This window comes from Gallinula chloropus, assembly GCF_964237585.1.
Source record: "Gallinula chloropus genome assembly, chromosome: 15".
NCBI classification, from domain to species: domain Eukaryota; kingdom Metazoa; phylum Chordata; class Aves; order Gruiformes; family Rallidae; genus Gallinula; species Gallinula chloropus.
The window spans coordinates 6,643,784-6,666,833 of NC_140100.1; the positions used below are offsets into that span (position 1 = coordinate 6,643,784).

The 23,050-nt window shown below is 49.8% G+C and overlaps 2 protein-coding genes across 2 annotated transcripts in view; both read right to left on the bottom strand.

The window, feature by feature from the left end:
* Positions 1-2,095: 2,095 nt before the first annotated feature.
* On the bottom strand, positions 2,096-12,146 carry AP5Z1 (adaptor related protein complex 5 subunit zeta 1; the record flags this gene model as incomplete). The annotated part of the gene is made up of 17 exons (XM_084271157.1): positions 2,096-2,444; positions 2,738-2,952; positions 3,109-3,241; positions 3,514-3,611; positions 4,017-4,128; positions 4,351-4,500; positions 6,063-6,205; positions 6,651-6,820; positions 7,101-7,263; positions 7,343-7,380; positions 7,722-7,862; positions 8,240-8,408; positions 8,853-8,965; positions 9,602-9,746; positions 11,026-11,236; positions 11,791-11,928; positions 12,106-12,146. 17 exons carry the CDS (start codon positions 12,144-12,146, stop codon positions 2,174-2,176), a joined length of 2,451 nt encoding a protein of 816 aa, XP_084127283.1. The 3' UTR covers positions 2,096-2,173.
* Positions 12,147-21,862: 9,716 nt separating this feature from the next.
* Positions 21,863-23,050, bottom strand: part of FOXK1 (forkhead box K1) — a gene marked incomplete at its 5' end in the record, with an annotated part of 47,842 nt that continues 46,654 nt past the window's right edge. The window contains one exon of the mRNA XM_084270851.1: positions 21,863-22,872. Coding sequence (XP_084126977.1) covers positions 22,652-22,872 — 221 coding nt within the window. The 3' untranslated portion in view covers positions 21,863-22,651. The remainder of the gene's footprint in view (positions 22,873-23,050) is intronic.

Consider the following 23,050-nt stretch of genomic DNA (forward strand, 5'->3'; position numbering starts at 1 on the left):
AGCTCCCCCGTGCCATACCCTATGTCAGGTGCCTTTCTGCTGCTGGGCTACAATCATGCTGTCTCCAGACTGGCTTTGGAATGGGAAGCAGCTACAGCGAAGGGCTAACACACCAGCAGATCACCGTGAGTCCTGGGGGGAGCCCTATGAAGAAAGGGTCTCTCTTGCCCTTGCTCATGCAGCAGATTTATTGTCCAGCTCCAGCACCACAATCCTGCAGCACGGGGCATTCCCTGCAGAGAATTTCCCCATGCAGGAGCTGTTGCCCTCCCCAAGGGGCTAGAGCCAGGTCAGTGCTTCTGAGCCTGCCCCTGGTCCCCGTGAACCCAGAACAGCAGGTTTGTGCCACCCGGGATCCCAACAGGCCCGGTGACAGCAGGTGACAAATGACATCTTGGCACTGTGTCCTGGTCCTCTCCCCCCTCCAGCTTTGCCAGGCTGTCATACAGCTGCCCCGCTTCCTACCCAGCTCAGAGCATCTCCAAAGTGCATGCTGCTGACACGTGATGCTGAGGAGCAGAGGCCGAGGTGGTAGCCCACCATGCGGCTGGCTGGCTCCCCGCACACCCAGCCTCCTGCCTGCTAAGTCCTCCCTGCGCTTTTAGCAACATTAACGGGGTGAACCCGACCCGATTTCCACATATAGACAGATACCAAGCCCTAGTTTAGCCAAACCCCACTGAACCAGCCTGCTACAAAGCCCCACATCACACCCTGCACTGAAACCAGCATGGTCCAGCCTCTGGCAGCAGATCAGATGTTCACATGGCCTCTTGAAATGCCAGCGTTCAGAGAGAAGATTGCGATGCTAAAAACAGGATGCTTAACAGGGTTGGCCTTAATTAAACCTCGCTGTAGTTTTGGTTTCTGTGCTTAGCCTCGCACTTTTGCAGAAGGAGAGATGTCAAAACAATCCACTACTGGGTTCCAATGCAGTCTGACCTGCCTTTCCTAGAGCAAGAGGGTGGAAGACCTCCCTGAGACACTAGTGCCTTGCTTCTCTGCTAGGCCACACTCGCAGCAGCTGGCCTGGGGTGCTGTCCCAGCAGGAACTGGGAATAACCGTGAACAACACATCCCTCCTGCCACTGACTCAGCTCTACCAGGCAGGCAAAGGCTCAGGGCCCCACAGGGCTCCCGGTGATTCACTCTGCCGAACTGCGTAGCTACGTTAGCCTGTCATCCTCCACAGAGCTCAGCAGGCTTCTGGGGCAGGGAAGGAGATGCCTGGAGCCCCTGGGCAAGCTGCCTGCACCTTACTCCCCGCCACCCTGGGAGCCAGGGCTTGGTTTGCTCCAGACAGTACCGGGGCTGCACCCCACTGAGGTCTGGTGGTACCAACACAACCCTCTGCTCCAGGCGACTCTGCAGGGACCCTGGAATAGGAACAGCCTCAGAACTGCAGGGTGCTCACAGCGCAGGCAGGTACTGAAACAGGCTGTAACAGAGCTGGGTATTGGCTAGCATGCATGAGGGCTTGCTTCTCCTGGGAAGAGCAGTGGGATGTATTTACATGCTGTACAGCTCCAGAGCATGCGAGTGCCTGGCGCAGACACCACACGCAGCATGGCGCCTGCCTGACAAGGGCTGACGTTCGTCCTCAAACGCTTTCGGTGTCAACAAGGAACGGGATCAATAAATCTCTCTCAGCTCCTGCCTGGCAGCTGTCTCTTGGTTTTCCATGTGCTCACTCTGATGGCAAAGCAGAGGAGCACCGAGGGCTCGGGGCAGACTTCATCGAGCCCCTCCTGCTCTCTGCCCCTCACACAGGCCCTTGTGGGCTGTCTGCGGCGGGCAGGGGCAGTACAGCAGCGTGTGTACAGCCCAGGGGTAGCAGGGGCAACAGTGGGGGAGAAACAAGCCAGGAGAGGGGAGGGAAGAGCAGCTCCCAAGGGACATGGGCTGCTGGCAGGGTGTCAATGGGTGCTCACACCCTCCTGCCACGTTCCCATAAACCCACTGGGGTTTCCAATCCAGCCTGGCCAGAGGTGAGGCAGGCTGAGGGGACAGAACCATAAATGCACTCAGAGCAGAAGAGCTGCCTCAGCTCTACCAATTCCCATTTTCTGTTTCATTTGCAACCGTTCGTTCCTCATTTCCAGTTCAGAGCAGGACCTCAGCAGTGTCCAAGGAGTTAAAATAGAGGCTAAAGCCTCTCCAAAACCTCATGCCCTCACCCCAGCACGAAGCTGGGAGCCGGCTCCAGGAGATGGGTGACAATCCTCAGGGCAAAAGGGAGGGAGTCCTGCACCTCTCTCTGAAAGCGGGTTCTGGCCACGTCTACGGGCGGCGTGAACACAAACTGAGCCACGCTTGGCATTTTCAGTAGGTTCATGAGCTCGGTTGCCCGGATCAGGATCTGCTCAAGGTCCTCCTCACAGTAAACAGAGGTGACAGCAGGGCTCTGCACAAACGTCCTCATCTTGGAAAGGAACATGGACACTCTGCAGGAGAGGATATGGACATCAGGTGGCAGGACTTTTGCACCCAGCGAGGTCGCTGCTTAAGCCTGTGTACTGCAAAAGCTCCTGCTGCGGGGTAACACCAGACACCACCCACTCCCTTCTGATGCACAGAGCCTCAGTCAGCAGACTAATCTCACTTCCCCCAACCATGCTCCTCCACAGCTTGTTTCCTCTGTCCCATTTCAGTTCCAGGTTCCATTAACTCTAGCAAACAGCTGTGTTTGGACCCACGAGACCCACACATCTCAGCCCGTGCCATCATCCCTCCTCACCTGGGGATCAAGTCCTGGCTGCGAGCTGCAAACTTGGTCAAGGTGGCCATAAGGACACTGATGGCGCGGGGTGCGTAGCTGGGGGTGCTGGCCAGCGGCCGGAGCTGGGTGATTTCAAACAGCATGGCTTCTAGAGTCTCAAAGAACCGGCTGATCTGCTCCACAGTGCAGCGCTTGTCATAGGACACTGACATGTACTCTCCAACGGCCCAGACCTGAAACAAAGGGTGATGGGCTCAGGGCAAGGAAAAGGAAAGGGAATGGAATATTTAGGGAATAGCTAATGGTAGGACAGAGGAGAGGAGGAAAGGGAAGGTGACCAACAGACTGCACTGCAGTTGGAGCAACTTGTGCAGGCAGGCACTGCTCACCAGGTGGGAGAAGATGGTCTCCTTGTTCTGGATGTTGCTGACTGTTCCTGTGAACTCCAGAATCTCCGTGGACAGTTCCACGACGAGCGCAGGGTGCAGTTTGCAGAGCATCACCAGCTGTGAGCTCAGCACCCTGGAGAAAGGTGGGCAGAGCTCAGACCACCAGCAAGGTGGCCATCACCAAACTGAGGAGGTGCTGGCAGCACCCACCCAAACTGGAACACTGCCTGTGCACTCAGGGTGCCTCCAGCAGCACTGGAGGTGCAGCTCCCATTCCACAGCCTCCAAAGATGCGCTGCAGCAGGGACTGGGCAACAAACAAAAGGGCTCCTGGGCTGCCCTGGATGCCAGGCTGTGGCCAGCAGAAGGGCTGGGAGCTGGGCTGGGCCTCCTGTCCCATCTCACCTGTACACATCCTCTCTAAACGCCGGGATCTCTATGAGCTCGTCGCTCCTGCGCAGCAGCAGCACCACCAGCTGGTTTATCAGTGGTCCATCTGCAAACTGAGACAACTTTAGCGTTCAGCAGCATCAGCTGACTTCCAGCAGCCAAACCCCAAACTAACCAGCCAGGCATGGTGGTTGGCCCAGAAACCGCCTGGTCTAGCAGGAGGGGAGCAGTGCCCAGAGCAGGTTTCTGGCACGCATTCTGCTCTCACCCATCTCCCTTACAGCTGGCCCAGAGCACAGTGTGAAGCCTGACGCTGCACCACAGAGCTCTTCTGCTTCTCCAGGTGAAGCAGCCAGCTCAGTGCTGGCTCCTGCCAGTATCAGACCACCCCCCACTCCCCCACACACCCCTCAGTTGAAGCTGCGGTGCCTTTACAAGTTTGCTCCTCTAAGCACACTTCACATGACATGAGATCCTTGTGACACAACTGGGAGCCAAGCTCCCCCAGAAGGTCCTACCTCTGCCACCACCCTGAAGAAGAGCTCCAGTAAGACAGGGACAGTCTCTGCACATTGCACGACCCTTGGGCTGCTGGCCAGGGAGCCCAGCAGCTGTCGAAGAGGAACCAGCCTGTGGGCAACAGAAGAGTTACTGCTGAAGGCTTGCTCCCAGCTCATCTCCTGGCTGCCCTTCCCTGTGCCCTGGCAAGGCCTCTAAGCAGCACTTGGGAAAACAAACACTGGGAAAACCAAATCCAGCTGAGACCCTCTTTCCCAGCAATCCCAGTGCTGCCTCCCAGAGCTGGATGGCTGTACCAAACCCCTGCAGCAGGCTCCTACAGCAGCTTCCTACCTCTCTGGGGCATCCTCAGGAGTGGACTTGGTGCGGAGAAGATACTGGAACATGCTCTTGTAGAGGGGATGGCGAAAGGCTTCCAGAGGGGTGGCTGGCTTCACAGCCGGGTCGCTGACAGCCCTCTCGAAGGAAGGAAGAGCAGCTGACCTAGCAGGAGGCACACACAGAGCGTGCTGCATTGTGAGAACCAGGGCATAGCTGGAATACCAAACAATGGAGTAACTCCCTTTCCACTGGAACAGGGAGTTGGTGTAACCTAGGCCCTTTGGAAACCAGGATGACAAAAAATTATGACCGTAGATTTCCCCCACCCTGGCTGAGGCAACTGTTCCAGAATTGCTTCTGTATCACTCCTAGGAAAGGGGGAAAGAGTGTTCTGTATCCCTCAGTCATCAAAGCCCACTGTCTCTGGGATGGGTCCCTCTTCCAAGCACTCCAGAAAGAGGGGCTAACGTCAGGGAAGGCAAGGAAGAGCAGAACTGCAGCAGTGAGAGCCAGTTCCAGTCTTATCCCATCTTCCTGGAGACCCAGGAGAACAAAGCCAGTGAGAGGGGTAAGAGCAGGGAGGTAAGACCAGGTAGCCCACACCTCTGTGTTGAGGTGGTGGCTCATGGCAGATGCTCCAGCGTGCGGCAACTGTTTAAAGCTGGATATGAAGAGAGGAATATGACAGCAGCCCCAAAGACAGTCCAGCAGTGAAGTGTAATTGCCAGTCAACCAGATGAGGTTCAACAAGAGCAAGTGTAAAGTCTTGCACCTGGGGAGGAACAACCGACTGTATCAGTACAGGCTGGGGGATGACCTGCTGGAAAGGAGCTCTGTGGAGAAGGACCTGGGGGTCCTGGTTGATGACAGGTTGGCTATGAGCCAGCAGTGCGCACTGGTGGCAAAGAGAGCCAATGGGATCCTGGGATGCATCAGGAAGAGTATGTCCAGCAGGTCAAAGGAAGTGATCCTCCCCCTCTACTCTGCGTTGGTCAGGCCCCACCTGGAGTACTGTGTCCAGTTCTGGGCTCCATGGTATAAAAAAGACAGGGATCTCCTGGAGAGAGTCCAGAGAAGGGCCACGAAGATGATTAGGGGCCTGGAACATCTCCCATATGAGGAAAGGCTGAGTAAGCTGGGTCTGTTCAGCCTGGAGAAAAGAAGGCTTAGGGGAGACCTAATTAGTGTTTATAAATATCTTAGACTTGGGACGCAGGGGGATTTGGCCAGCCCCTTTTCAGTGGTCTGTGGGGACAGGACTAGGGGCAATGGCTGTAAGCTGGAGCATAGGAAGTTCCGCACCAACACGCGGAAGAACTTTTTCACAGTGAGGGTGACGGAGCAGTGGAATAGGCTGCCCAGGGAGGTGGTTGAGTCTCCTTTTCTGGAGATATTCAAGTCTCGTCTGGATGCCTATCTGTGTAATATGAGATAGGGAGCCTGCTTTGGCAGGGGGGTTGGACCCGATGATCTCTTGAGGTCCCTTCCAACCCCTAAGATTCTGTGATTCTGTGATTCTGTGATTCTCTTCCCATGCACAGCACATCTGCAGGAAAACTGGGATGACATCTGTGCAGTTCTGTGTTACCTTGACTGTAGCAGATGCCTCTCATTCTCCAACAGCAGCAGTCAGGATGCAGCTAAGGCTCAGAAAAGTGTCTGCTAGACTACAGTCCATGTCAAGACCCTGACTAGCAAGTGAGAGGAAGGAAAGGTAGTGTTACCTCAGCTGGATGTCCAGAGCTGCTGTCAAACAGGGCAGGTCAAGCAGCAAATGGAAGATCTCAACAGCTGTGCCAGCATCCAGCAGGAATGGGAGAAGGTCCACAAACTCGGAGATGAGGGGTGGGCTGTTCCAGGCCAGGAACTGCAAGGAACAAGCACAAACAGCTGCACTATGCCTGCTACTCCACCTCACACCCAGAGGACTCTCACACTGTGGCCTAAAAGGACAGGGAAGGGAAAGTCACTTCTGAAATGCAAAACCAGAGAAGTCTGAGGGTTTGTTTGCTCAAAACCCCCAAGACTGCTGGAAGCTCAACACAGGCATCTTGGGCAGTGGCTGGCAAGCTGCATTAAGGTTCTCCAGAGACAAAACCCTGCGGCCGGTGATCACCACACTTCCCACCCCACCAGCAGCAGTACTAACACAGACCCTGTGCTGCTGGCAGCACCCTCTTCCCTCTTCAAACGGCAAACCTCCCTGCCTGTGCTCTCCCTAGCACTGCCATGGAGGCACACACGGGGTGCAAAGTGCTGGGACACAGAAAGGAAGGTGCAGCAGGCCCTTGTGTGCTGCTCAGCAGCTGTACCTTGAAGAGGTTGGGAAAGCTCTGTTGGAATGTGCTGGAGGTCACGGTGAAAACCTGGCTGTTCTCTTTGCAGAACTGGACAAATTCGAAGGCCAGCGATGGGCTGTGGAAGAGCTGGGCTGGGATGTCAGTGAGTAGGTGTCTGTAGATTGCATCGGAGTCCACAGATGCTGTTTTCCATGGGAGGAAGGACACAGGGTGTTATGGAGCACAGTCCCTCCAGCAGCCCTCCCAACAAGGGCTCCAGGGGCTAATATAAATCTGGGTTATTTTTTTTCTAAAGAGCACAGGACACCCCAGCTCCTGGGTCTCCTGGAGCCAGACCATCCATCCCAGGGCACGGCCAGCTGAAGTACCAGCTCTGGCAGTCCACAAACTGCCGAGACAGAAGGCTGTGCTCAGGGTATCAAGGCTGGCTTGTGCAGGAGGGGCTGAGAACTGATGGCTTACTGTGGTTCAGGAAGAACTGGGCGATGGGCAGTAGTGCCCTGGCATAAGTGGCATCCCCACAGATTTGGCCATGCAGGATTTTCAGGAGGGAGGCCGTGCGGTACACATAGGAGGAGTCCTGTTTGCAGATGATGTCCATGATTGTCACTGCCTCAATGAGACACTGCAGGAGAGCAGAGGGTCAGATCAGAGGGGAGGAAGCCACAACTCCCAGAGCTTCAGCCCCACCGCTGTGTACCTACAGCTTTCTGCAGGTCTCCATCATCTTTCTTCAGGGGTCCTGCCAGGAAAAGGAGTCCAAGTTAAACTCTGAGTCCAAGCAGGAACATTAGATTGTTGGTTTGAGCACTCATGCAGATTCCCAGGGATAGCTGGGAACACATACTGATCCTGATCCCAGGCTAACCAGAACCAAGTTCCACAGCCCACCCCATTCAGCCCAAAGTAAGAGGTAGAATCTGGCCGTTGCCTCCAAATCCCAGCTCAGGGCTAATCACTGACTTGCAAACAATCCCTGCAGACTCCAGGGAGCGAGATCCCAGCCCAAAGAGGCAGCGAACCAGAAACATTTTCAAGACCACCACCAAGAGAAGCCCAAGGAGGGTTCATGGCAGGACTCACGCCGGTTGCTCTGCTCAATAAGCCGCTGGCAGTACTCAAAGGCTTTCTCCCGCAGCCGGTCCTTCGGGGGAAGCAGGCGACTCGGTGTGGATGTCGCTGAGACCACAGACATGACAGACCTGTCCATTCCCAGTTTTTCATCTGCAGAATAAAGGGTACCAGGTGTCAGCTCTTGTCACACACACTCTGTCCCCAGGTGCACTGCAAAGAAAAGGAGGCTGGGGAAGAAGGGAGGGTTACAAGAACACAAAGGACACGCTGCCTCCCACCACCCAGGCCATGGGGTTTTCCTAAAACCAAGGGACCCATTGGCAAACAGTTCCTTAGGGAAAGGTCAGTGAGGATCAGTCAAGAGGTTTTGTGATATTTCCTCCCAAAGTTTCCCTGCTCCTAGTCCACGAGCTCTGAACTTTCACCCATATTCCTGCCACTTGTTGGTGCAGCCCCCTAATTGTCTCGGAGCACACACCCCTCTGGGACATACAACCCTTGCTGGCCTGCAGCCCTTCAGTCTGTACCTGATTTAGGGGTCTTCAGCTCCTTGTCCCCGTAGCACAGCAGCCAGTGTCGCAGCATGGAGAAGGCTTGTACGTTGAGCCACTGGTCCTGTGTGTAGTACCGACCCACGGAGAGCACTGTGAAGAAGTCTGTGGCAACAGCACCATCCACCTCCATGACAGGACCAGGCTGTGAGAGAAGATGCAGTGGGTCAGACCCCCAGGAAGAGGCTGACAAAGCAAGGCAAACTCCACTGAGCCCAAGGAGACAGGTAGCCCTCATTTTTGGGTATTACGGAGCCTGCAGGGACACCGTTATCCAGACAGAAAATCCAACTGTGTTGAATTCTCTTCCCCAGCTGAAACACCCCAAACTTTCCCTTCCCTCTCACACAAGCCTCATCTGAAATTGGCTTTGACTCTGAGGTCATCAGAAGACTGTCCCCTCAAAACTACATCAAGGATCAAAGTTCTGTCTCTAGAGCAGAACTCCTAAGTCTGGGAGCTACAAATCCCCCTACTTTGATTTCCCGTGTGTCTTGACTGCTTACCCCACAAAAAGTGGGAACCCAAAAGAGCAGGTGCCTGTCTAGGAAATGCCACCATGAGATGAACACAGCACCTCAGCACTCACCTGCCTGGTCCTGGGATTGGAGAAGAAGCCTCCAGAAGGTTGAGCGATCCCTTGCTGAGTGCTTGCATACCTCAGCCAGTCAGCTATCTTTTTACTAACAGCATTGGTCTGCTCTGTAGAAGGAAAGTCACAGGGTCATTGCTAGACCAGGCAGAGAAGCAGCCTCTGCAACCCCCCAGTTGCTATGCTTTTTCTCCAGCCTAGACCACTGTCAGCAAAGAAATGGGTACCTCAGGGTGGATGCCCTGACCTCCCTGTACTACTTCAGAGTCAAAGGCTGGGACATGGTTTAGTAGATGTGGCGATGTTGGGTTGATGGTTGGACTTGTTTTCTTCTCCAGCCTCCAAGATTCTGTCACACTTGTTTCAGAGCACTGTGCCCTTGTCTCACTCCTGGCCACTGGGTCAGTCTCATCATTGTTTTGCCCATTTCCTCAGACAAAAAGTCAGGAGCGAGTGCTTGAACCAAGGAGACCTTCTGGTACCAGATCAGCCCTGAGTTAGGGTATGTGTTACTGCAGTACAAACCCAGGCAGGACAGAGACTCTGGCCCCCAAAGCAGCTGAAGACCCGTTCCATTTCTGAGTGATGAAAGAGATCTCACCCAGTAAGTTCACTTTCCTTATGTCAATACATCACTTTTAACAGCAGTTTCCAAGTCCTACAACTAGCCAAAGCCTTCAGAGTGCTTTCTGATCACTGAGCAGACCACAGGCAGATAGTAAGCTCAGGCCTGCCTATACATTTACCTTCAGTTAGAGATTCTGGTGCAAGACTGATGACATTGGACAGGACAGGCAGAAGGTACCGAGCACTCTGACCCTCAGGCAGCCTTCTTTCCAGGACTTTCACAATGTGCTGCCCCACAGCAGACACTCCAGCCTTCTTGTTTCCCTTAAAGATAAAGCAGAGGCAAAGCCAGGCAGATAACCTCCTACTAATGCTAGAGACCAGTACCGTGCAAACCCTTCCACCAGGCATCATTGCCAAACACAAACCCAACTCACAGCACAGGCTACTGTACCCCAACCTAGAGAGATCTTCTGCAGTGTGAACTAACCAATCCCAGGAGGGGAGGAGTACTTCCATGGAGCAACAAGGTTCGTGGACAACCATCACCTGAAGTGGTGGAAATTAACAACTGCAGTCGATGTCTTCAAACTGAACACTAGGATCCATCAATTCCAGAGCAGCCTGCTAGTGCTAACTGCTCCTGGGAGGTCAGCCTGCTTGCTCTATTGCTGAATTGGAAATTTACAAACAGAAAACAGACTGTTGTAACTCATTCTAGGACTCCCTGGCCAGTCCATATCCTCACAGTGCTGAAAACAAAACAGATTCCTCTTCTGGATGCTGTTACAGCTGTGGCTCTAAGACACTGCCAAACCCTTTTGCCCAAGGCAGCTCTGTTAAAGGTGACAGGCAGACTCAAACTTCTGACAGGCTTTCCTTCCTCATCAATGTCATCCTCACTCTCTATACATCCATTTTAAACAGTCTTTTCTTTGTTGTCAAATAGTAAACACAGAAAAAATTGTGGGGTTTGTTTTTCCTATGCAAAGCAGAATAATTAGGTTCCTTGAATAAACATGGAAACACTTCTGCTTTTTCCTAGACAGAGAAGGGTGATGAAGCTGGTGAAGGGTCTGGAGCACCAGTCCAGTGAGGAGCAGCTAAGGGAACTGGGGCTTTTTAGCCTTAAGAAAAGGAGGCTGAGGGGAGACCTTATTGCTCTCTACAACTACCTGCAAGAAAGGTGTAGAGTGGTGGGGGTTTGTCTCTTGTCTCAGGTGACAAGTGACAGGAGGAGAGGAAATGGTTTTAAATTGCCCCTGGGGAGATTTAGGTTAGAGATCAGGAGGAATTTCTTTACTGGAAGGATTGTCAAGCATTGGAACAGGCTGTCCAGGGAGATGGTGGAGTCACTATCTCTGGAGGGATTTAAAAGGTCTGTAGATGTTGTGCTTGAGTACATGGTCTAGAGGTGGACCAGGCAGGGTTTGGCTGTGATTGGACTCGATGATCTTAAAGGTCTCTTCCAATCTACTAAGTGATTTTATGATTCTAGATACCTGGAATTGATTTTTATTCACCTCGGTTCCAGCAAACAGGGAACAGTCAGAAAGCAAATCCACACAGCAAGGGAAGACTTCTGACTTGATGGGTCACTTACCTGAACCAGAAGGATGGAAGACACCAGGCTCAAGAGCTTTGTATCTTGAATCCCATCACAGGAGAGGATCAGATCATTGCAGGGCGATGTCTCTCTCAGGATGGCAGCGCAGAGCAACTGAATCTGCTCAGTGCAACCAGGTGAACACAGCACCTTCTGCAACAGCTCCAGGAACTCACCATCTAGCCTGCAAGAGCCACAGCACAGCGTCACCCCCAAGCACAGAGAGACTCAGAAAGTTTATTTCCTGCATGTTCTTAGTCTTGGGATGATCTGACTCGACAGTGATCCTGACTAATACCAATCTACCACCTTCACTTGCGAGTTGGACTCCTTAGCACCACCTGAGTGCTCAATAGCACAGACACTTGTGGCTCCCACTGCAGGAGGAGGCAGGCACCTTCTGCTTAGCAATGCAGGGGAAGGAAGGCAGGAGGAAGGCAGGAGGAAGGCAGGAGGAAGGCAGGAGGAAGGCAGGAGGAAGGCAGGAGGAAGGCAGGAGGAAGGCAGGAGGAAGGCAGGAGGAAGGCAGGAGGAAGGCAGGCAGGAGGAAGGCAGGAGGAAGGCAGGAGGAAGGCAGGCAGGAGGAAGGCAGGAGAATGGCAGATGCCTTCTGCTTAGCAACACAGAGAAAGGAGGGCAGAAGGAAGGCTTTATACCGAGCTCAGTGCTTACAAAACGGGGTGTCTTTTCCAAAGTCCTAACCCCCCACACCCCCCCGTGGGGCCTTGCTACTCGCGGACCCCTGCGACACCAGCCACTCACTTGCGGGGGTACTTGGAGGCGGCCACGGCGAGGTGCAGCCTCTGGAGACAGTCCACGGGCTCGGGGCCCAGCTCCGGGCCCTGCAGCAGCGCGGCCAGGCGGGCGCTGAATCTCTGCAGCTCCTCCTCCTGGATCTCCCTGGGGAAGGGGCAGCGGGCGTCGGGACCCTCGGCGGGTTCCCCGGGGCCGAAGGGATGGACCCACCGTCCCCCTCCGGGCCCCCCAACTCCCACGCCCTGCTCCAGCCGCGCCGGGCCAGGGCCGCAGCAGAGCAGCCCGGCCGCCCCCCCGGTGCCCCGGCCCCCCGCCCGGTACCTCGCCTGCTTAAGGAAATTCTCGGCCGCCGCCGTAAACATGCCGGATGCTTCCCCGCTCTCCCCGCCCCGGTCCGTTGCCAGAGCGGCCCCGCTGCTGCGGGCGGTCCGGCTGGAGCGGAGCCCGGGGAACGCGGCTGCCGCACGAAGGTTCCGCTTGCCGGGGAAGCGCCGATGGGATAAGCTGGGCCGGCTCCCGGCCGTGGAGAGGAGGGGAAACGGCCAAACCTTCTCTCGTAGGTGCCCGCTCGTTGTTTCGAGACGGTCGTGCTATCGTTCTGCACCTCGGGATCCTGCCCTGGCTGCGAGAACAGAGGCCTGGGCACGAAGGGGAGCAGCTCCCGGGGCTCAGGAGCCAGCGCTGCCGGGACAGGGCAGAAGGCGACAGCAGAGGATGCCACGAGCCTGTCCTTGGACCTGTTCAAAGCCCATGCTTTCCAGAAAGGTTGAGAGATATTAAAAGCAGGAGCTCAGCTCTTGGCCTTCAGAGCTTCCAGAAGGATGAAAAGGCATTAATATTCCCCCATTAGACACATCTCTCCTCCTGACTGCTCATAAGCCCCAATCCTAGTGCAGTGCTGCACATCACCCTGCGGGGAGGAGGAGAAGCAGGAGCTTGGCCCTCTGCCCCCCTGGCACTGGAGTTCATTAACAGCGTGCCTTGGTAATTAGCCAGCAGTGTCCATCACCCAGCCTCTGACAGAGAGGGTGCAAGCAGGTGACACGCAGAGGGCAAGCGTGAACGTTCAGCCTTTTCCTCCCCACAGCACCTCCTCGGGCTGCAGCAGAAAACATGTCAGAGAAGTGACACGTCTAAAAGATTCCCTCCCAAAATGGCTCTGGCTGAGCATCTTCACTAGACTGTGCAAAATTGGGGTTTTAGCAGTGGTCAAATAGAAGTACTTCTGTCAACCTGGGTCTTAAAGATACTCCTACTGGAGCTCAGAATAACTCTGAGTCGAAACCAGCCCTGAAGTTAAATTGAAGCTCTGTTAGTTGGACAAGGAAGGAAAATCCAAACTATGAGGCAGGTGGATAAAGAACTATTTTCTGACCTCACACGCCTGAATGAAACAATTATAAATTGCAGGGAAATACACAGGAACAGTTTGCCTTTCAAAACAAGTGGTTCACTTCATGACAAAATGAAAGCTGGAGCTGGAAGGACAGTTTATGGACCTCGGGGGAAGCATTATGGATCTCAACCACACAACACATACTTAAGTTTGCTCTGGTGCAAGTTAAGAATTTCCCAAATAGCTGCCAAGGGATCAAAAGCAGTGTATCTGTGATCTCTGAAGCAGTGCAAGGTGTCCAGACACTTCCTACCTACAGCCTTTAAGGAAGATAAAAGGAAGAAATTATAAAACAGTGTCCCCCTCACATACTAGGAGCTCACTGTGAGAAGGGGCAGGCTCTACAACACAGCCTGCTCTACAACACTACACTGGAAACATCAGGTCTCACCCAAAAACAGCAAACAATTTCAGGGCGTTTTCTGTTTCATATATAATTTTATTTCTGGTTATAGAAACAAATGCTAAGAGGAGAAGCAACATTCCCCAACCACATACATCAAATTAAGGTAACAGAACAGTTAAAATAAATGGAAAAAAAAAGTAGAAATTTTAAACTTTGTTATAGCTTTAAAATATTAACGTTCTCGATACATTAGAAATCACATTCAGATCTCAAATTGCTTAAAAAAAGTATGGCTCCATATTAAAAAAAAACAAACCCACTGTATCCCATTTGATGTGGAAATGCAGGTCGTGCTCCTCAGATGCTTGTCTGTGCCATCTCCTCAGGTGAGCAGCATCCTCCTCAGCAGGACCAGGACACTCTCCCACCCCTCGTGGGAGCCACAGCCTGCCTGTGCAGTTAAGCATCTCAGAGGAGCAGCGCTGCAACATGGCCAGATAAAGATGAAACTTCACATCCACTGCCCCAGATGGAGCTTCCCCCCCTTGGGATACACATCTGCTTTTTGAAAAGCACTGATAATGAAAACAAGTCACAAAAAAAATAGGTTTGATATCAGCTGTAAAAAAACCAAACCAAAAACATCTGGCTGGAGGAGTCTTGTACAGGCAACACCAGGAACTGAAATGCAAGCATGGCTTTAGTTCCCCCACCCATCCCCATCCTTAAATTAAGTGCCAAATCTAGGTGAAAAGGGTAAAGCTCCCCCAGCTGTCTGTAGCAAAACACGTCTGCCACTGAGGTATTTCAGGTCCTCACCTCACTGCAGCCTTCCTCTCTGGACTCAGTGGGAATGCACACATGCAGAACGGGGGGAGATTTAGATTTTCCAAATTACTATTTTTTTTTTAAACCCCAACCCTCAGAGTTGGATCTGAGTGGATCAGCTTTACCATCCATTGCTCACACACAGCTTTTGATTTATCCCTAAACAGCTTGTAACAGTCCTGTGGATAACAGTCCTTTGGATAGCTACAGAATCCTACATGCTTTTTTTGGCTATGCAGAGGTTGGCAGGCAGGCAGGCTGGAGAAGGCCAGTCTCACCACAGTACAAACATGTTCAGAACCCAAGACAGTATCTTGTCCCATAAGATTTTTCTATTTCAAAACCATTCTGTTTTCCCTATGAGTATATTTAAAGGATATTTCTTTAAAATACAATTTTCTTTCCCATTAAGACAAAAAGATCTCACCAACAACCGTACTCTGGGTCCCTCCCTCCGCTCCAATCCCCCTTTTGAGAAGAAAAGATGAAGTGAGTTTAGGTTTACAGCAATTTGTTTGCTATAGAGCCAACTTGCCTACTCAGCAGCCTGTCCATCCCCAAAGAATGGCATATGAACCAGCAGAACATTAGGATGTTCTGCACCAGACTTAGCAGCAAGGCAGTGAAACAGAAGGGAAGCTCACTTTTCCTGCTCCATTAAAATATTATCTTTCCTCAGCAAACAGACATTTCTCCTCAACACTGCCCTCAGCTTTAAGCAAGGCTCTGTTTTGGACTCCTTGAAGTGAAACTGAGGTGGGACAAAAGCAGGACTGGAAGGTCTGGATCATGGCAGAGGTACCTGGGTCTGGGTTACTGGGCACATTACTTAACTCGGTGGCAGACACAAAGCAGTAACCAAATACTAGGGAAAGTCTGGTTTTCACAAGGGCTGTTTTCTGCTGAGGAGGAAAGCTGTTTCCTTTCACTGCTCCCAATCTGGTTACTCTTCTTACCACCATTTCTATCCTCCCCCAACACTGGACAGTAACCAGAAACCGTGGTAAAGCATTCACTCAGGGCCTGAGAAACTCATTTCTACTTCTAGAAGAGCTCTTTGGATTAGGAAGCCAAGCAGCACCTGCTTTTAAAAATAATTCTTAAAAGGCCCAGGTGGATCAAACCACATGCTTCTGTGAATTCAGTGACCCTTGTGGAGTTAAACTACAACCAAAATCCAGCTGGCCAAGTACAATTTACTCCCTGTGAATAGGGCTCCAGAAGAATTCTTACCGTTTGTTTTTAAAGGGATATACACACCACATGCCTCTTGAAGAGCCAGAAGCATTTTAAAAGGAGAATAGTCTTACCACAGAGGAAAATAAACTATTTTCTAGTGCCCCAGTGTTAGCTTAGCCACCTGACAGCCAGGGAGGAACCCTTCAACCTTACAGCATCCTCATGGACCCTCCATTAATTTCCTCTGTTAGAAATAAGGTCCCAATACTTACAGAGCAGAATCTGTAAAGAACTCCCTGATACCTCATCTAGAGATAATTAGAAGTGAGAAAAGATTCCAGCTTTCATTAGTGCTATTTGGGGGATTCTCTTGCTTGAAAAGCAGCACAGACTGGGGTTGCTGGAAGCATGACAAAGCCAGAAGCAGGGCTCCTACACAAAGAAGATGCAAGTACCAAGTTGTCTCTTCTGCTCTGCAAGAGGAATGAAAGCAATCTTTGAAGTAAAACTGCTTCTACCAGCTGCCCACATTCATTACAAATACAGGTACATCATTCTTTTAGAATCAGTGCCTGGTGTGGGAATTTACCAACATACTGTATAAAAGTCTGTGTAAAGTACCATTTAAGAGAAATAGTCATGGACCATTTATATATCTATATTTACACACACACACTCACACACACTTTAATAATAAATATAAAATTTATGTTTACACAGATCTAATTTAATATTCTCTGAAAAAAAATATTTAAAGGGCTTCTTCCTTAGCTGCCACCCATGAATTGCCAATGGTTTCTTCTACCTTGAGAGCAAAGGGGTAGACTTGGCCTAACTACCCTCAGGCTCCAAAACGTAAAGTGACACATAAGGAGAGGACCAGCCATACATTCTGAAGGGTTATAATTCAGTGTTGGTAAATTGAAAAATTATCCAAAAAAAGGTTTCCTAAACATATAAATAGAAAGGTTAAAAGTTGATTAAAAATTTGGACTCTAAATATAGTGCTCCAAGAAAATGAAGTATCAGGCCAGAGCGAAACGCTCACTGCTGTGTTGCTGCCCCACCAAAGGCAGCCTAACAAAGCCCAGCCTAACAAAGCCCACCCTTGCAGCTAAGTACTTCCCACTGATCACCATACATGCATATATCCACAGCCCACCTGGCAGAGAGGGAGATGCTGTTCTACCTCATCACAAATAGCCTCTAGGCAGCTGTGGAGAGAGGCACCACAGCACGGAGTCACAGCTACGTGTCCATCAGGTCCCGCTCCCATCGGCTGGGCATCCAGAAGACCCTGTAGTGTAACTGTTTCCTGCAGCACAGCTGGCTCTGTTGCAACTACATTTTACAACACCAGTGTATGCTATAGTAGTAGCAGCTTTTGCATTATTTTTCCACCCAGAAGTTACATGACTGAACATTCTGTTGTATAACTGCAACCTAATCTCATCCCACCCAGATGAGACCTTCAAGCAATGGCATTAAATTAGGAGTTGGATTAAGGGACTCTGGAGTTGACAGAAGCAGCTACAAATTGAGGGGAAAGAAAACCCCAACCTGTGACAGGGAGGAGAAACAGGGGCTGCCCAAGAAAGCAGCTGGCAAGGGAAGACTGATCGCTGCAGGATGGCATTTGCAAACATCTCAGTGCACAGCAAGGGCAAAACTGTGGGGCTTTGGAGGTTCATTCCTAATGCCCAAGTCCAACTCATTAGCAGCAGGACTATAAAAAACCTGAAAGATTTTTGCATCAAGGTAGAAATTCAGGGTAAATTCCATGTTGGATTGAAGCTACCATTTGAAAAGGTAAAGCATGGATGTTTTTATCGATAACTGGGATCCTTCAGCACTGCCTGTTTGAAAAACTGCAAGACCCAGCCTGGCACTCTTCCTGGGAAGAAGGGGACAGAACTGCTGCACATGTGTGAATGCAATCCAGATAGTTTTAGTTCACTTAGACTATACCCAGAGCAGCAGCAGGTGAGCCAGCAGTGTGACCTACAGTGAAAGAGACCAAGCAGGTACTGGGCTGTACTTGCAGAAGCACAGCCAGCCACCCAGAATTTTTCTGGATCACTCTGTGTTCAATTTTAGGCTCCCCAGCACAAGACAGACCAGCAGCAATTCCACCTGATGCCCTGACTTACAAGAAAAGACCAAGGCAACCAGGTTAGTTCAGTCTTAAGAAAAGGAAGAAAATGGGGAAATCTTACTGGTGTCTTCAACTATCTATTTGGAAGATGCAGAGAAGGCAAAGGTAGGCTCTTCTCAGAGGTGTGATGTGATAGAACAAGAGGCAAGGAACACATGCAGCTGCATGAGAAAGACTTCATAGATAGCTGAGAAAGTTCCTACCTTAGGGTGGTCACAGGGGAACCTCTATCTCTGGAGACATTCAAACCTCAGCTGGATGAGGCCACAGCCCTGTGGTCTAGCTGGACTTGCTCTCAGAAGGAGGTTATAGCTGGTCTCTCCAATGGTTTCTTCCAACCCAAGTTACTCTACGTTTCTATACAGCTACAACTGGCCAATGGGAGAGACAGCAAACAGATCTGATCTTCCCTGATACTGCAGTTTCATGTGAACTGTGTTTATCACAGTGATAAACTATAATTTGTAAGTTGCAGTTTAAGGCTCAAAGATGGACCAACCAACCAACTGGAATTTAATCCTTAGATGCTTGAAGAAACAGCTTTAGATTCTCTGTGGAAAGGTACAGAACTATTGCTAGATTATATCCTTGTCACCCAAGATCCTCAAATCTAGGTACAACAAGGATGTGTTTCTCCTTTCACCCTACATTTTGCAATTCCTTTACAGGCTAGCAGACAGTGATACCAAATATCTCACTGGGAAGCCCCCTTGCTAACACAGCATCAGTTTAACACATCATGAGCTCTAGCATCAGTTTAACTTCCCCAGAAGTCAGTGAAAAGTGTTCCACAGCACCCTATGAAAGCTCAGGTCAGACACACTCACTTGCTTAGGTAGATGTCCCTAACCTTCTACGCTTCAGGTTTTATTGTTGCTGCTGGTATTTCCCTACCAAAGAAGGGGGAAAATGTGGCAGTGAACTCTGAATGACAGTTGTAAGCCAGCACACACGACATGTCTAAAACATGCAAGTTTTCTCTCCCCCAAATCTGAAGCCAGACCATGACACAGGTTGCAGAAGCACTATAAAGGCTTCAGCTATTATTTCCCTATTTCCTTCCTCTTACAGAGCTTTAATGTCTCTGAACACACTCCCAAGCAAGGCCTTGCCCAGCAGTAACATGGCTACAACACAGCATGAAGATTAAAACATGAGGTGACCAAATTGACCTTTCTCACCCTGCTCTGGAGCTCCATGCATCCCACTGGTGCTTTCATCCTTGAGCCCTTGGGCAGGCCTGAATGCAAGGTGCTGCTCCCATGGCTGGTTATGCTACAGGGCTGGGTGTTAGTGGTATGGGGAAGGGAGGAGTATGGGAAGGAAAAGGAGGTGAAAAGAATAGATGAGCTTATCATAAAACTTCAATTCTGTGCTCAGCACAGTGTTGTGTTATCACCAACACAGATTAAATTGCTCTCACCAAAGATCATTCTGCATCCCAAGAGCCAGGGTCAGGACAAAACACCAACTAAGGAATTCCAGTGGAATAAAACCAAGTACTGCATTCGGTTTTTGCAAACTGAGGCAACAGAAGTTGCTATAAACTGACTGCAATGAGAGTAAAATTAGCCTTTGTCATTGCCTGTGATACAAAAGTCATCAATATCGAAGGATGAAAGAAGAATTCACACTTAATTTTAAAGCTCTCCCAGGTCTAACTTATAGCAGGTTAAATATTCAGCATGCCTTGACCTTCATTAGACAGCAGAAGATGCAGTGAAACCTCCTACTCCTCTCCCCCTCAAACCTCCCTCAGCTAATGTAATTAGGGTCACAAGATGCAACTCCAGACAAGAAAAACTATTTAGACAACCAATTTCAGAGAATCCATATAACCTTTAAGTTTGAAGTTGAAGCCTCATTACTACCATCACATTTTCATTCTTCTCCTGTGCTCAAAGCTGAAAGCCTGGGGAACCAGGACTGATACTTAGAGTGTCACGATGTCTTCCAGACTGAGAAGCTTATTGAAAGAATTCATCTGGGGGCCTGAAATAAGGTGTCCCCATCTCACGTGTTCCAGATGAGCCTATATTTCTACAGCTCTCATAAGGATTTAGTAATAACTGTCATTTTGCCTAGTATCAGGCAATGACATAAGCTACATGGCTGCTTCCTACAGCAGCAGGGGGATACAAGACTGATCAAGCAAAGATCTCCTGATAGGAGAAACAGACAAGTTCTAGACACCTCAAGCAGAATGAGTGAGCAGATCAAAGATATTGGCTTATCTTCAACTCACATTTTAACCAGGAGGCATTGTGAGCCACAAAAGGAAGAGTGAGAAAGTGTTACTGTGTTCTAAATGCTACTAAGGAGGCACATTTATGCACATAACTTGAGGATGGACTCTGAAGAGGTATCCATAAAGCAGCAGCTGGTGTATGAAGACACTGCCATTCAGTATTTCTATGGTGCTGGACTAGTTTACAGAAGTTTAGGGTCTAATTATTTAGACTTTCCAAAACAAAAGCAGCAGTAAAGTAAAATCCTCACAACTCTGGCGGTTTCACATCCTGAAAAGCATCCTGTCCATGGCTCATCTTGCCCCAACTCACCCAATATGCTGGAAACCCAAAGACTCCTCTGCTTCAGCCTCAGGGCCGTTTCAGGGGTGTGCCTGCATCTAAACCTCACCAGTGAGGATTAATCACAGGTAAACTCTCCCTCTCCATGTTATTGAGTTCTGGCTGTGAAAGGCTACAGAAAACAGAGCTAATCCTCATTTTCTGCTAAGCCATAGCTAGTCTTCTTAGCAGGGAAGTGGCAGCTGGAGGCTGGCCTGCTTCAATTGCTTTGTGGTCTGTAACAATCCTCCTTCACAAAACGATTTCAAAAGTCCTAAAAGCCAACCTAATAACTTGTTACTAAAAGGTACACACCTAAATTATAAAGCCTAGCTGCAGGTAAATGAACTGTCCTGAACACTCTGTGTGCTTCTAACTGCAGAATACAACTGCAAATCACAAGACCAGGAAATTCTTTCCTCCTTTCAGAACTATTTCCTCACAGAACAATTGGCTTGAGAATAAACTCTGGCTGGGTTGTATTCCAGTGGTGGGACTTGGCTAGTGAATAGGGTTCAGAAACAGAAAGAAAACAAGTGATGCCAGCTGTTACCTTGTGGATGTCCTCCCCTCCCCAAATTCCAGCAGACACTGAATGGCTGTGCCTTACCCCCTAATCCCCACTGACACACTGGCATCATCATTTACTGCACATCAGGGAAATCTTATTGCAACGTGTTTTTGCAGTGGGCTGACTCTAGAACAGCATTGTCAGACTGTACAAGGTGGCAACCTGACAATGGGGGACATATTCCATCCCTCTCGAGTCTCTTTTGCCATTACCAAAGCCTTAACACAATTTAGGAAGATCTCTGCTGTGCTGCCAGAAGACATGTTAGCCAAGATGATCTCAAACAGGAAGCTGAAGGCTATACAGGGGCTGATTTCTTTGCCAGTCACAAGGTGTTTCACACCTCCAATGCTCCACAGGGCTGAAGTGACTCAAATCTGCTAAAATGTACTTAAAGTACTTACTTTACTAAAGTATGATGTACTTGTAGCACCCAGAAAGCCTGGAATACAGTTTGAATAAAAGTCTCCTCCTCCTGGCCCACCCAAATGGTCCTGAAGTGAGGAGAGATGGGAGAGGGAGCTAGGCAGTGTAAGGAAACTTCCAAATCCCTTTTGAAAACAACCTGCTGAAGACCTTCAGTGGCTTTTGCCACATGGAAATTACAAGGCTTCTTTTGCATTCTCTATATCCTTACAAAGTTACATTAAACACTTTATGAACTTGTTGCCTCTCACCCCAGCTCTACAACTCCCCCCCTCAGAATAACACAGCACAGCAGAGGGTCACTGACTCCTACCCAGCCCTGGCCTCCAGACCATCATCCATCTAGCTTAGGACCACACTACCAACAGGAGGTGAAGGCAGGCTGCTTTAGTACAGAAGACCAGCCAGTATCTTCTCGGTTTGAGACAGGGGCAATGTCTTCAGCTACAGTGCTATTTTGAACAAAACCTGATGTTTCAGCACAGGTTATGATCAATCAAATGCACACAGAACCTTTTGGAGACACCCTTCCCACCCATGCAATCCTCAGTCATCAAGATACTTTGGCTGTTATCCAGAACAAGTGATGAATAATTGTAAGAAATCATTGAAGGTACAAACCCTTTGTTTTTAATATCTTTACAGGAACCAAGTTAATACAGTTCCTCTGTCATCTTATTCTCCCTCAGAGGGAATGGAGAGAAATTGCATCTGGAAATCCAGGTGGTAGAGCCCTGTAACTCTTCCTCCTGAATCCCAACATAAATAAACATTTGTTTGTATTCTGATTTTTTTTTCCTGTTTTAAAAACAAAATCATTTGCCTTTTTCTTTAAGATTGGTACCATATTTCTTTAATGCTGTTGTTGTGAGATACTGCACCCATCTTTCAGCATTTGATTGCCTTAGGTGGCCCTTTTAAAATGGTCCTATGGTTCAAAGCTCCAAGAAGCACAGTATTAAGGCATAGAAAATGAGGAGTTTTCTTTCCAGGGAGCAGACTGTATCTGTGTTACATTCCTTTAGATGCTGAACTGCAAATCCCATCCCCTTGGAGCCAAAAGGGGAAAAGACAGTTAAAAATATTCCAGCAGTCATACAATCAGTTGTCTGTATTTTTTTTGAATCTTTTTTTTTTAAAAAGGAAAAATATCCCATAGGTAAAGACAGAACAGAGTTCCAGATATGGGTTCTTGGGAGGGGTTTCCATTCTTTTTTGGCACCTTTTGATTCTAACAGCTGTTGACCTCCCATTTAAAAACACGACTTTAAAAAGAGCTCTTAATCCTCTATGTTTTGAGCTGTTACAGTTGTGGTTTGTTTTCTCTGAAAGCTGCTTTAGGGCTTCTGCCATCCCATGCCCACCCCACATCACTCCAGCTCCTCCCACCGGTTCTTCATTCACTGGTTGCTTGTCCTTGTGGCACTGTAGACGTGATGACTCCAGCTTGGGCTGGGACTGCTCCACTGGACTCTTCTATCCGGGGTCTTTTGACCTCAGGTTCGCTGGCAGAGGCTGTTGCTGTCTCTTCTGTCCCTGTCTCACATACTCGGCTGACTACAACAGGAGTGGATGAGCTGGCCTGGGCTGCAAGAAGCTGCAATGGATTTGTGAGAGCTGGGAAGCAGGACAAGAGAGAGAAAGACAATTAACATGATTAAGTTCCACAAGTGTTTGCTACTCCAGAGCACAAGAAAACAAACCACCACAGTTAAATGTAACAGCTGGCACACAGTCAAGTGTTGTTTCCAAGTCTGTTTTGTAAGGTTTGCTAGCCTTCTCCCTCCTGCTCCAC